The sequence below is a fragment of the Sinocyclocheilus anshuiensis genome, unplaced genomic scaffold, assembly GCF_001515605.1.
Source record: "Sinocyclocheilus anshuiensis isolate Anshui unplaced genomic scaffold, SAMN03320099.WGS_v1.1 scaffold173, whole genome shotgun sequence".
NCBI classification, from domain to species: domain Eukaryota; kingdom Metazoa; phylum Chordata; class Actinopteri; order Cypriniformes; family Cyprinidae; genus Sinocyclocheilus; species Sinocyclocheilus anshuiensis.
Genome location: NW_015536480.1, coordinates 670,606 through 683,822, shown reverse-complemented (window position 1 = coordinate 683,822; position 13,217 = coordinate 670,606). Strand labels below are relative to the sequence as shown.

General features: G+C 39.2%; 2 protein-coding genes across 2 annotated transcripts in view; one reads left to right on the top strand and one right to left on the bottom strand.

Moving 5' to 3' along the window:
- Positions 1 to 10,889, bottom strand: part of LOC107674831 (cytochrome b-c1 complex subunit 2, mitochondrial) — a 16,287-nt gene extending 5,398 nt beyond the window's left edge. Inside the window, 9 exon segments of the mRNA XM_016468983.1 lie at positions 1,342 to 1,437; positions 2,827 to 2,884; positions 2,997 to 3,094; positions 3,192 to 3,316; positions 6,460 to 6,516; positions 6,612 to 6,676; positions 7,611 to 7,760; positions 7,841 to 7,942; positions 10,857 to 10,889. Of these exon segments, the coding sequence (XP_016324469.1) occupies positions 1,342 to 1,437; positions 2,827 to 2,884; positions 2,997 to 3,094; positions 3,192 to 3,316; positions 6,460 to 6,516; positions 6,612 to 6,676; positions 7,611 to 7,760; positions 7,841 to 7,942; positions 10,857 to 10,889 (784 nt within the window).
- A 722-nt stretch (positions 10,890 to 11,611) lies between these two features.
- On the top strand, positions 11,612 to 12,826 carry snu13a (SNU13 homolog, small nuclear ribonucleoprotein a (U4/U6.U5)). Its single transcript, XM_016470533.1, has 3 exons — positions 11,612 to 11,805; positions 12,169 to 12,289; positions 12,381 to 12,826. The coding sequence occupies exons 1-3, from the start codon at positions 11,803 to 11,805 to the stop codon at positions 12,641 to 12,643; spliced, it is 387 nt and encodes a 128-aa protein (XP_016326019.1). The 5' UTR covers positions 11,612 to 11,802; the 3' UTR covers positions 12,644 to 12,826.
- Positions 12,827 to 13,217: the final 391 nt, after the last annotated feature.

The following is a 13,217-nucleotide window of genomic DNA, read 5'->3' as shown; positions in this document are numbered from 1 at the left end:
CAGGTCGAGGCCGAACGTCCGGGTCATCTCGGTCATTCCCACCAACCAGTAGGGGGCGTCAGCGTTCACCAGCTGACACAAATCCTGCAGAACGGCACATTTATATGTACAGAAAGCTCAAAAAAATAGTCAATATTTACTTTCAACTTCATATGTGTATATATATATATATTAGGGCTAGGTTTTGACACAAATTTCACAATTTGATTTGATTCTCATTCACAAGCTTGCGATTCGATTCGATGTCGATTATTTTGGATATACAGTATATATCAGGTACAGTACATACCAAATTTTCTCAAGGAAAAAAATCTCTCAACTAATGCTGTAAAATATACATGGGAGTCAGTTGGAACTACATTACTATAATACTGAAGGTTAAAATTGACTGATTTGTTAAAATTACACTTAAAGTTTTTAAAATAATAAAGTTACAATTACATAATAATACTTCTACTTCAATTCATTTTTTTTATATAAACAATGATGGCTGTCATAAAAACTTGATGGATTTATTCAAACAGTTTATTTTTCTAGCTTACTAATGAGTTTATGGTCACCGAATGTTTTTCTGAGGTAAATGTGACGTTACGTGACATATTGTTTACAAGCCGTTATATTGACGTCTCTGCGCGGCTGAAACACTGATTGAGCGATTACATGAGACAGGATACGGATTGTAAAGTTGTACTCTTTCTTTTAACTTACCTTCGGATGTTTAGTCATGTTTATTTTGTGCTGAAACTGGTATTAATGTGGAGGAGATGATCAGTTCACATCCGCCTCGCGCTGCCACGTCTGTTGAACTGAGGTACTACAGCTATCTGTCACTCCACATTAAACAGCGCCAAAACGGCATTTATTGTTTGAATACTGCAATACAATGGACAGAATTTGAAATCTGAGACTTTGCTTCATATTAAAAGTAAGCACAATGCTTATTGCGATTTATTGGATGGGAAGTGCCCTTCAACGTTTAGTCCATTAACTGAAAACAGGCTAGAATAATAGATTCTTGGGATTTAAGAATCGATATCGTTCCGTAAAAAAGAGAATCGAGTAATATCGAGATATCAATATTTTTTTATCCAGCCCTAGGGTTTAGGTAGGAATACTCAATTCATCTATGTTACAATCACTATAATGCATAGCTTCTCATGACATATTGCTTTATTTTATATGGAAAACATTTGAAAGGATTTTTAAAAAAATGTATTTTTTATTTAACTAAACACTAGTAATTTGCATAAAGTTTGATTTCAGACACAAAACAGACATTTTATTCCACCCAACTAAGCAGTTCATCTCCCTGTACGTGTCATGAAGTGTGGGTGTACTCACCGCCGCAGTAAACGGCTTTAGCCCCTGGTGCACCTGCCCCTGAGTGGGTACTGAAGAACTGCTCGCCCACCTGCTTCAGAGCAGCATGACTGACGCCTTCAAACACAGATTCAACATGATCACATGTTCAAACAGTCACATTCACTCGTCATCACACAAAGTTAGGGCTGGCTAATAGAGCTACATTAAAGTGACGCAATAGACTACACAAAAGGGTATTCTGTGAGTATTATGGTGGTGGGTGAGGAGAGACCACTCATATGATTGTAAAGCGCATTGGGTGTACAGTAATACATACTAAAGCACTATAGAAATGCCTCATTCATTCATTCATTCACATAAAATATAGTAAAAATCTAGTTTAAAAATAATTATTTTCAATACTGTGTTTATAGAGTTTGCGCCTCATCACACAAAGTTAGGGCTGGCTAATAGAGCTACATTAAAGTGACGCAATAGACTACACAAAAGGGTATTCTGTGAGTATTATGGTGGTGGGTGAGGAGAGACCACTCATATGATTGTAAAGCGCATTGGGTGTACAGTAATACATACTAAAGCACTATAGAAATGCCTCATTCATTCATTCACATAAAATATAGTAAAAATCTAGTTTATAAAGAATTATTTTCAATACTGTGTTTATAGAGTTTGCGCTTAATAAATATTCACAAATATCTTTTTAAAAATATTTGTTTCATTTAAATTTATTTACTTTACTTAATTTTTGGTAAGCATGGGGGAGAATCGCTATCAAAATGGTGTTTAATATTACAAGGCCAACAACATCCTCACAAATATACCAGCTCAATGACAAAGTATTGCAAGGAAGGCATATTATTGTAGGCCAAAAACTGGAAACAACTTAGCATTTTAGCATTTCTGGTTCCATCATCCTGAAGTCAATGGGTTTTTGGTTAAATGCCTGAAGTAAGATATATTTTGAAGATCAAAATATTTTCACATTTTATTTTACAACATAAAACATATTGGTAATACCCACTTATTGATTTTTTTTCTTGTCTTGAAAAAGGCAAGTGTTTAAATGGGACATCTCTGATATGGATGGATCTCTAACCGCTGCAATAGCATAAAACTCTCCTGATATTTTCATAACAGTTATAAAAGAATAAAGCATATTTTGTTACCTTTTGAAACTTAGCCAGTACATTCATATATGCATTCTTATTCCTCACTCTTTTCATTATAAAGAATATAACAAGGGAAACTATAACCTAAATTCAGCTTTTTAATCCTGCCAATTGTATTTAGGCTTTAAAAATCATTGATTAGTTGTGTTCATTTGTGAGGATGATGAAGAAAACGTGTAAAAATCAGAAGCTTTTTTCCGCAACAACCCGAAAGCCAATGGAAATGTCCTATTGGGTTTTTGTTGAGGTAACCAGGCGATGAGAACTTCTGAACTGACCTACAGAAACACGTCATCAATGCAGCACTCTATGCACATTCATAAGAACGACTTACCTAATCCAACGAGGTCCATTCTTGCACTGGTGTAATTATTGGCAAAGAACTGTTGCAGCTAGAATGTGAAAACAGACAGAGAAGTGTGTTTTCATATGGCTCAGCTTAAATAAGGGAACATTATGAGACAGATTTGTTAAGTGATCAGAAGCTGCTGTCATGTCACTTACATAATCAACACTAATCTTCCCCAGCATGTGGTCAGGACAGTACAGAGAGTTGGATAAAGCGTTCTTATATGCAGCTTCATGCAGCTTCTCCAGAACACCTGTGTGAGACAAAACATCTCATCAGCACCAGATCCTGCATGAGCCGAGTCTTCACATTCATTTCTTGGTGTCAGCATAATGTACCTATACCAGAGCCTAATGTAAGGCTCTGGTCCTCCACGGCCTTGTTTATCTTGACCCTCGGCGAGAGGTCAGACAGCTCCCAGGGTCTGAAGTCAGGAGCAGTGGTCACATTGATCAGGTACTCTATGACGCCGTCACTGCACAGAAAACACATACAAGACACTCATTCAAAATGCACAAAATTCTCATTCCATTTTCAAATCTGAATAATTAAACAGCTGTTTTCAGATTGAATATATCAATAAAGCAATAAGTCCCAAGAAGCCGTGGTTTACAGTGAATTTATAACAGCTAAGGGGCATTGTTAAAAACCAAATTCAATTAATTAAATTAAATTAATACATTTTAAATTAATTCAAGGCATTGACGTTTGCCTACAAACCCACTGGCTCTGCACCCCTTTACCTAAATTCATTACTTCAGACTTATGTGACATCTAGAATTTTGCATTCTGCAAAGAAGCACAAAATCACTTTCACAGACTTTTAACTAACACTTGCTTTCTAATCTTTTTGTATTCTATCTGTTTTCTTTTCATTTATTATACAATTAACAAAAGCAAAAAGGCCTCTAACACTAGCTTGCTCTATTCTTTTTGTATTCTATCTGTTTTCTTTTCATTTATTATATTATTTTAAAAACCCTTGCTATGTGTACTGCGTTAAGCTAACTGAGACTTGTTATAGCACTTGTATATCATTGCTCTTTTGTGGATTTTGATTGCTTCCATTGCCCTCATTTGTAAGTCGCTTTGGATAAAAGCGTCTGCTAAATGACTAAATGTACATGTAAAAACCCCCTTAGCTGTTATAAATTCACTGTAAACCATGGCAAAATTAAACAGAGCAAATAAAGTGTAATGATAATAAAAACATTATTCTTCCACCAAACAATGTAGTTCCTCAGAAACGGTTGTGGTTGCATAAAATCGGTTGCTGAGCAACACACAAACGTAAACAAAGGTATATGTTTGTATAGTACTTTACAACAGCTTCGAACTGAACGGCTCAACCAATCAGAATCAAGGACCGGAACTATGCAAAGCTGAATTTTCAGCATCATTACTCCAGTCCTCAGTGTCACATGATCCTTTAGAAATCATTCTAATATGCTGATTTGGTGCTCAACAAACTTTTTTTAGGATTCTTTGATCAATAGAAAGTTCAAAAGCATTTATTCGAAATAGAAATCTTTTGTAACAATGGAAAAGCCTCTACTGTTACTTTTGATCAATTTAATGCATTCTAGTTGAAAAAAGGTATGAATTACAGACCCCAAACTTTTTAACTGTTGTGCGTTTAATGTACATTGGGTCTTAGGTAACACTTAATTTTAAAGACCAATTCTCACTATTAACTAGTTGCTTATTAGCATGCATATCACTAGCATATTGGCTGTTTATTAGTACTTATAAAGCATGTTTTTAGTACGTTATTCTGCATGACCATATTTTAGATCCCTTACCCCGTACCTAAACTTAACAACTACATTACTAACTATTAATAAGCAGTAATTAGGACAAAAGTCATAGTTAATAGTGAGAATTTTCCCCCAAACTAAAGTGTGACCGGGTCTCTTATCTTTTTTAATAAAGCTCATTTACTACAGAGACACTCACAAATCATCCCTTAGACAGTCCAGAGAATAGACCATGTGTTCCCTCGATGACGTCACACTAAAAAACAAAAAAGCATGATGTTGAGAGAAATATTCGAGAGAGTGCAATACAGAAAGTGTTTCAAAGCAGTCATGTATAAATATAAAACTGACCTCAAACTGGCGCCCACTGCCTCCAGACCCCGACAGATCCTGAATGCTGATGCATCTTTAGTGGTCTGAAACACAGCACACATTCATTAAGAAACCTACAAAAAAAAAATGGTCTGCATGTATGATCAACTCAAACTAAACTAAACTTTCAACAGAGCAAATTCAGATAACAAGTAGTTAAAGGTGGGGTAAGCGGTTTCTGGTAGCCAATGTTGACATTTGAAATCACCAAAACAAACACGCCACTACCCCAAAAGGGTCTTGCCCCTATTTTGATAGCTCCGCCCCACACATAAGTACGCAACCCAGGCAAAGCAATGCAAAACCAATGTACACCGTGTCTACACTGGATGCAAGTGGTGCGGCGCGACAAAATACTATAGAACTCATTATAATCAGTGATGCTGTCTACACCATAGATATATATACATATCTATAGTCTACACTGGATGCGGCACGACACGACAAATCCCCGACAGAAAACTGCTGCTGCGTTCTATTCATGACGTATTGACACACATTTCAAATGATTTTCAATGGTCGCTTTGTCGCGTCCAGTGTACTAGACAGACTTTAGCTTTTGCGGCACAGACACGGTGTTACTCACCTATTGAGCTTCCATTGCCCTCATTTGTAAGTCGCTTTGGATAAAAGCGTCTGCTAAATGACTAAATGTACATGTAAAAACCCCCTTAGCTGTTATAAATTCACTGTAAACCATGGCAAAATTAAACAGAGCAAATAAAGTGTAATGATAATAAAAACATTATTCTTCCACCAAACAATGTAGTTCCTCAGAAACGGTTGTGGTTGCATAAAATCGGTTGCTGAGCAACACACAAACGTAAACAAAGGTATATGTTTGTATAGTACTTTACAACAGCTTCGAACTGAACGGCTCAACCAATCAGAATCAAGGACCGGAACTATGCAAAGCTGAATTTTCAGCATCATTACTCCAGTCCTCAGTGTCACATGATCCTTTAGAAATCATTCTAATATGCTGATTTGGTGCTCAACAAACTTTTTTTAGGATTCTTTGATCAATAGAAAGTTCAAAAGCATTTATTCGAAATAGAAATCTTTTGTAACAATGGAAAAGCCTCTACTGTTACTTTTGATCAATTTAATGCATTCTAGTTGAAAAAAGGTATGAATTACAGACCCCAAACTTTTTAACTGTTGTGCGTTTAATGTACATTGGGTCTTAGGTAACACTTAATTTTAAAGACCAATTCTCACTATTAACTAGTTGCTTATTAGCATGCATATCACTAGCATATTGGCTGTTTATTAGTACTTATAAAGCATGTTTTTAGTACGTTATTCTGCATGACCATATTTTAGATCCCTTACCCCGTACCTAAACTTAACAACTACATTACTAACTATTAATAAGCAGTAATTAGGACAAAAGTCATAGTTAATAGTGAGAATTTTCCCCCAAACTAAAGTGTGACCGGGTCTCTTATCTTTTTTAATAAAGCTCATTTACTACAGAGACACTCACAAATCATCCCTTAGACAGTCCAGAGAATAGACCATGTGTTCCCTCGATGACGTCACACTAAAAAACAAAAAAGCATGATGTTGAGAGAAATATTCGAGAGAGTGCAATACAGAAAGTGTTTCAAAGCAGTCATGTATAAATATAAAACTGACCTCAAACTGGCGCCCACTGCCTCCAGACCCCGACAGATCCTGAATGCTGATGCATCTTTAGTGGTCTGAAACACAGCACACATTCATTAAGAAACCTACAAAAAAAAAATGGTCTGCATGTATGATCAACTCAAACTAAACTAAACTTTCAACAGAGCAAATTCAGATAACAAGTAGTTAAAGGTGGGGTAAGCGGTTTCTGGTAGCCAATGTTGACATTTGAAATCACCAAAACAAACACGCCACTACCCCAAAAGGGTCTTGCCCCTATTTTGATAGCTCCGCCCCACACATAAGTACGCAACCCAGGCAAAGCAATGCAAAACCAATGTACACCGTGTCTACACTGGATGCAAGTGGTGCGGCGCGACAAAATACTATAGAACTCATTATAATCAGTGATGCTGTCTACACCATAGATATATATACATATCTATAGTCTACACTGGATGCGGCACGACACGACAAATCCCCGACAGAAAACTGCTGCTGCGTTCTATTCATGACGTATTGACACACATTTCAAATGATTTTCAATGGTCGCTTTGTCGCGTCCAGTGTACTAGACAGACTTTAGCTTTTGCGGCACAGACACGGTGTTACTCACCTATTGAGAAGAAACAAAGCAACCTCGGCGTCCGATCGCAGGCCTTCCACTCCTTGAGTTCTCTCCAGCGCTGAAAAGCTGATCCGATATTTACACGGGTCCTACTTCTTGCCTTAAGCCTTCTTTTGTGCCGTAGACGTTTTCCTCTTTTGTTTTTTATCCGCCATCTCTATCTTTCTGTCGCTCGGCTCAGCTAATGTCCGTCCTGTGCACTGAACGCTCTCTCCTCCACAGGAGAGTAGACATGCCCCTTACTGCTGATTGGCTACGAGTTTGTTTTGCTAGTCGGCCTGAATCAGTTTTCTAAAGCGGTTTTGAAAAATCGCTTACCCCACCTTTAACTTGTATGACTATATGTTCATTAAAACTACTTCTAATTGCCCTGAACATACCAGATTGCCTGCTAATCGCAGGATATGAGTGACACCCAGGTTTTCCGCAGTCTCATAGCGACTGCCAGCTTTCACAAACACACCGATTTTAGAGACGGGGGAGTAGTTCTCCAGAGAGGCAACGAGAAGACCGCTGGGATGCTTGGACACCTACAGAAAATGGTTTTAAGTAAGTAAAAGTAGTGGGTTTCAGCAGTGAGAGCATAACATTACACATCCATTCCCATTACCTGGACGTCCTGGGGAGGGAGGGCTGGTGCTGCTGCAGGTTTTCGGGTGACCAGAGGTTCAGGCAATGCCTCGCTCCTTCCAGCGGCGGCGTAACATCGTCACTGTGAAAAAACACTCTGTGTGAGTAAACAGGGTCTCAAGACTAAGACTTCACTGTTACTATTGCTCATATTAGTGATTTGAATAAACCCCTCACTATAAGTATTAAATTACAGTGAATAACTCATCCTGCACAAGAATCACATCTCATGCGCATGAACCTTGCTAAGCAGAGGTTATGCATCTAATTCTAAGGATAAAACAGGTGTAAAATAGCCAGAAAGCAACTGTGCCTTCCATAAAGCTTGCCTCATCCGGTTTTGTATTTCATTGAGAATGCAAACCCCAGAGAGGTGTATACGGTATTTGAAACTCTGAATTATTGTTTATGGTTCATGTTAGATGGTAAACACAGGCATTGTGGTGAGGTATTTCAATCAACAGATGACCTCTGTAATGTTAAAAATAGACCCTTCACTATACTTCCACTGTATGTTTGAGATTTGAAGGCTTACTGTAGCTTAAATTCTTAGTCATCACCTTATTTTGAATCTTATTCTGTTGTGCAGTTTATCACACCTAGGTATTTCTGTAAATTATATCCACCCATCTATTTTCCTAACGAGCCTATGAGTGTTTTAAATTATGGCAGGTACTTCTGGTTTGACGAAGTTCCACTCAAAAAGACCGCAACAGATCATTTTAAATCATAAGATTGCACTACAAATAATCCTCATCCGTCATTTTGACTGAATGGGCTGTAAATTATCACTAACTTTCTATTTTCAGAAGTCAGGAGAATAGCTTGGTATATTAATGTGACGTGATATAACAACGAAATCTCTAGAATAGCTCGCTGCATTATTTTCCTCCTGATTAGTCTCACGTTTCCTTTGTATTCTGCTGTAAGTAAATGAAAGAAGACAACATATACTGTGCATTTGTGGCCTCCCGATTTCATTTACGATATATAAACCATTAATAATTCCCTGGAATGCACTAAAAATCTTTCATTTTTCTCCTCAAATCCTCACGTCTCTTTCCAGGTTTAAAATGTAATTGTTATATTACTATAATGACCATAATGATTTAACACGTCCGTTATATTGAGGATACAAGGAGGATCTTTAGGATTTATTCACGGTATGTTGAAAGCAATTTGTTAATGCTTTTACACCTTTAAATTTCCTGTTAATGATCGATGCTTGAAGGGTGAGAAAAATAATGTCACCTCATAGTACCCAGTTTTTGAAAATGCTTATTATTGCATTCATGCAGAAAACCTTTTGCTGATTGTTTACAGTGTAAGTTAATACCCATATAGTTTGCGCAAAGCGTCATGGGGTGTAGGAAAAAGGCGGATTGCAGTACAAATTTCCCACCAATGAATTTTCCAGTCATGTGGGATTATTGGATAAAGATTTAGAAAATAATTTTAGAGACTGCCCTCAAAAAGAATATTTGTAAAACCAGTGAAATTCTTTAAATTCACTATATAAATACCCAAACTTTGACTTTTTATCAATTCATTATTTACTTATCAGTGTAGACTTCCCCAAACCTGGAAATCACGGCTTTAAATCTCTCGGACATTCACAGGTTTTCCAGTGACATGTGCACCATGACTCCATCATACTGTGTTTTATCCGAGCGTCCCTCACAAATCACACGGTTCAAAGGGTCACGTGTGCTCGTGAGGTCTGTCACTGGAAGTACAGTATCACTGTGCCATGACCTTAATCACAGAAACACAACAGCACAGGGGATTTACAAACAACCGTCGCTGGAAGAGCCATCCCAAGAACAGACGCCTCTGGGGTCCCTTTGAATGGCTGGCTTTTATTTGAGGTTCCCTCTCGAGCTTTCACGAGACATCACGGAGATATTTCTCCGTTATGGGAACTCCTTCCCTTCCAACCTTTCCTGAAGTCCTATTGGCTCCCGCCAGTCCAAATGACTGGACAATTGACGCGAAGTATGCAAATCACATGCAAATACTGACGAGCTCGAGCGGCAGTATGAAATGCGGTGCACGCGACAATTACGTCAGAATCTTCTACTTCACCTGTTGAATTCACTATGGCAACAATCTGCAATATCTGCACGGGACCGATAGAGCCGCCGGATCAGCATGACTACTGCGTCGCCTGCCTGGGCCTGGCCCACACCGAGGCGGCGCTGGACGAGTCCAACTGCGGGCATTGCGCGGACCTTCCGGCCCGCGTGCTCCGGACCCGCCGCGATGTGGCTCGCGGCCTATTCGGGATGAGGCCCACTGCCGCCAGTGTGCCGCTGGTGGGCCCTCCCGGTGACGGGAGCGTCGTCTTGTCACTCCACCAACCCCAACGGTCGCCCCGTTCCCCGGTCTCAATCCCCGAGGACTGCTTCCACCCTCCTTCCAACATCGCGGCGTTCCCATAACGGCGAAATATCTCCGTGATGTCTCGTGAAAGCTCGAGAGGGAACGCTCCGGTTACTATCGTAACCTCGGTTCCCTGAGAGCGGGAACGAGACATCACGGTAGTCGCCGTGTTCGCTGCTCGATCAGCTAAGCTGCGTTCAGTATCAGATTCTGACGTAATTGTCGCGTGCACCGCATTTTATACTGCCGCTCGAGCTCGTCAGTATTTGCATGCGATTTGCATACTTCGCGTCAATTGGCCAGTCATTTGGACTGGCGGGAGCCAATAGGACTTCAGGAAAGGTTGGAAGGGAAGGAGTTCCCAAAACGGAGAAATATCTCCGTGATGTCTCGTTCCCGCTCTCAGGGAACCGAGGTTAAGATAGTAACCGGAGCGTTTTCCAGCGTCCAGAGGAAAGTTCACAGCAGCTGCGTGTCAAACATCGGCTCATAACAGACGCTAGCAAACCCGCGACGAGAAGCTTCTGGTGACCCTAAGAGCTTCGTATGTATTTGAAACACGACATGTGAATAGAGAGGAGAAAGCAGCACAGACTGAGAGAAAGAGGACTCACGGAGAGATGAGCGAAACCTTTGAAGTCCCTCATATATCCGCTTCTCTCCTTCTGTCGCTGGGAAAGACAGTTCTGGCCGATCCGAAGACCTACCCACAATCCACTGCGCCTCGACGAGACACCATATATGGACACACCGGAACCACGAGCTGTTTAATATTAATGAGATGCTATAAAATAGTCAAGACGTACCAGGAAAGAGCAAGAAATGTCAGTACATTTGATCAAATCTAGATCTAGATACAGTATCTAGAGATACAGAAATATGTCAATGAACATATTTAGTGTTCAAAACTGCTTTGTGGGAAAATGTACTTTTTGGCCTCACTGAATGTTCTAAAATGGATGGAAAATACTTTTATTTTTAATTTACTTATAATTTGGCCTAAATTTCACACTCATAAAGGAACGTTTACAAATAAAATAAACACACACACACACATACACATTTAGTTCTTTTGACTGCAAGGTGTACAGAAAGTACAGAGTAATATAGCTATGAGTTAGTATTTATTTGACATTTTTATACCCAATTCTGTAGTATTTTTTTTCTCTTTTTTTCTTGTTCTTTTTACCGTTTCAGTTTTGAATACATTGTATGTTGTTGTAAATGTATTTGAACGAAAGTTCATGTAGGCTACATTGTTATTATTTATTCAGTAAAATACATTTTAAAAAGAGTTAATGCAGTCTTCCGTTTTTTTTAAAGAGACCTTTTGAAGCAAAATTGTAACGCGATACTTTCCTATCGCTACAAAACTTTTGATCTCGCGGTCTCATTTTGATGACGCACGTCGATGCGCCAGCAGCACGCGCAGAACGTTCTCTGTTCGACTGACGATCCGTTTACTAAACTCTGCAGCGGTCCGCTTGTCCTCCGTGAAGCACACGCCGAGAGGACCACTCGCGTTTATTTCTACAGACGTCTAAATCACAGCTTGCAGAAATGGTAAGTATGTATTTCATAATAACAGTTTTTAACTAACGTTAGCGGTTAGATGTCGACTATAATGTGTGCAGTGCGTGCCTATGTCTATCCGTTCAACACGTGCTGCTGTTTTCTTTTTTATGGTTGGTTTTTGTGGGATGCTTTTACACTCGTGGTGTTTTAATGTATTTCATTGATGTAACTCGGTAAATCAACCCACGTGTGACACATGTAACATGGTTTACAGCAGCCGCTGGTTTGTTTAGAGCCATGTAACGTCAATTGTAGCCAACAGAACTGGTGGGACGCATAGAGGCACATGTGTTAATTCATGCTTATATAGTCTGTGTTGTCTTTGACTTAACAAATGCTGGTCTCTTCCAGGCTGAATCAGACGTGAATCCTAAAGCTTATCCTCTGGCGGACGCCACTCTCACCAAAACCATCCTAGACCTGGTTCAACAAGCGGCCAATTACAAACAACTGAGAAAAGGGGCCAATGAAGGTAGGTAAACATCCTAGAAACTGTCCTTGCAGACAAAGCAGAAGTCTGGCTGCAATGGGACTTGACTCATTTTCTTGTGGATTGGTTCCAGCCACTAAAACCCTGAACCGAGGCATTGCGGAGTTCATCGTGATGGCTGCCGATGCTGAACCTCTGGAGATCATCCTTCATCTGCCTCTGCTGTGTGAGGACAAGAACGTCCCGTACGTGTTTGTGCGCTCCAAGCAGGCCTTGGGCCGCGCGTGCGGGGTGTCCCGGCCCGTCATCGCCACCTCGGTCACCATTAAGGAAGGCTCTCAGCTCAAGCCTCAGATTCAGTCGGTGCAGATGGCCATCGAGAGACTGCTGGTCTGAGACCTCTTCCGCACATCTGCAGTTTTGATGTTCCCCTCGTTTGTCACTTACCACCTACATTTTAGTTCTTATTTTGATTTGTTTTGTGTATGTTGTTTTAAAGTGTTTACTTGTCACTTTCTCATTTTGCCACTGGGCGAGCACATGTACATTTATATTAAGGAAAGAAAAATATAATAGCTGTTTTTCTATTTTTTTATTTAATTATGAGAATTACGTTTGGCAGGGTAAACATTTAAAATAAAAGTTATGAAGTTTATATATATATATTAGCGACCATTGTACAGACTTGTAATAAAACAAACTCCAGAATACATATGTTCTGCATCTCTATTTGTATACGGTAATTATACTATAATTATGTACTTCACTAGTGATTGTATGTAATTGTTATAAATGTTGGGGTCAGTAAGATTTTTTTGTTTGTTTTTGAAAGAAATCTTAGGCTCACCAAGGCTACATTTATTTAATTAAAAATACAGTAACATTTTTTTTTTAAAATGTAATTAATTGTAGTTTTGATGGTCATTACTCCAGTCTTCAGTGTCACATGATCCTTAAGAAATCATTCTAA

Bases quoted from the DNA above. Each gene is read 5' to 3' on its own strand.
- snu13a (XM_016470533.1), top strand. The intron at 12,290-12,380 runs GTAGGTAAACAT...GATTGGTTCCAG, and splicing joins GAGAAAAGGGGCCAATGAAG to CCACTAAAACCCTGAACCGA.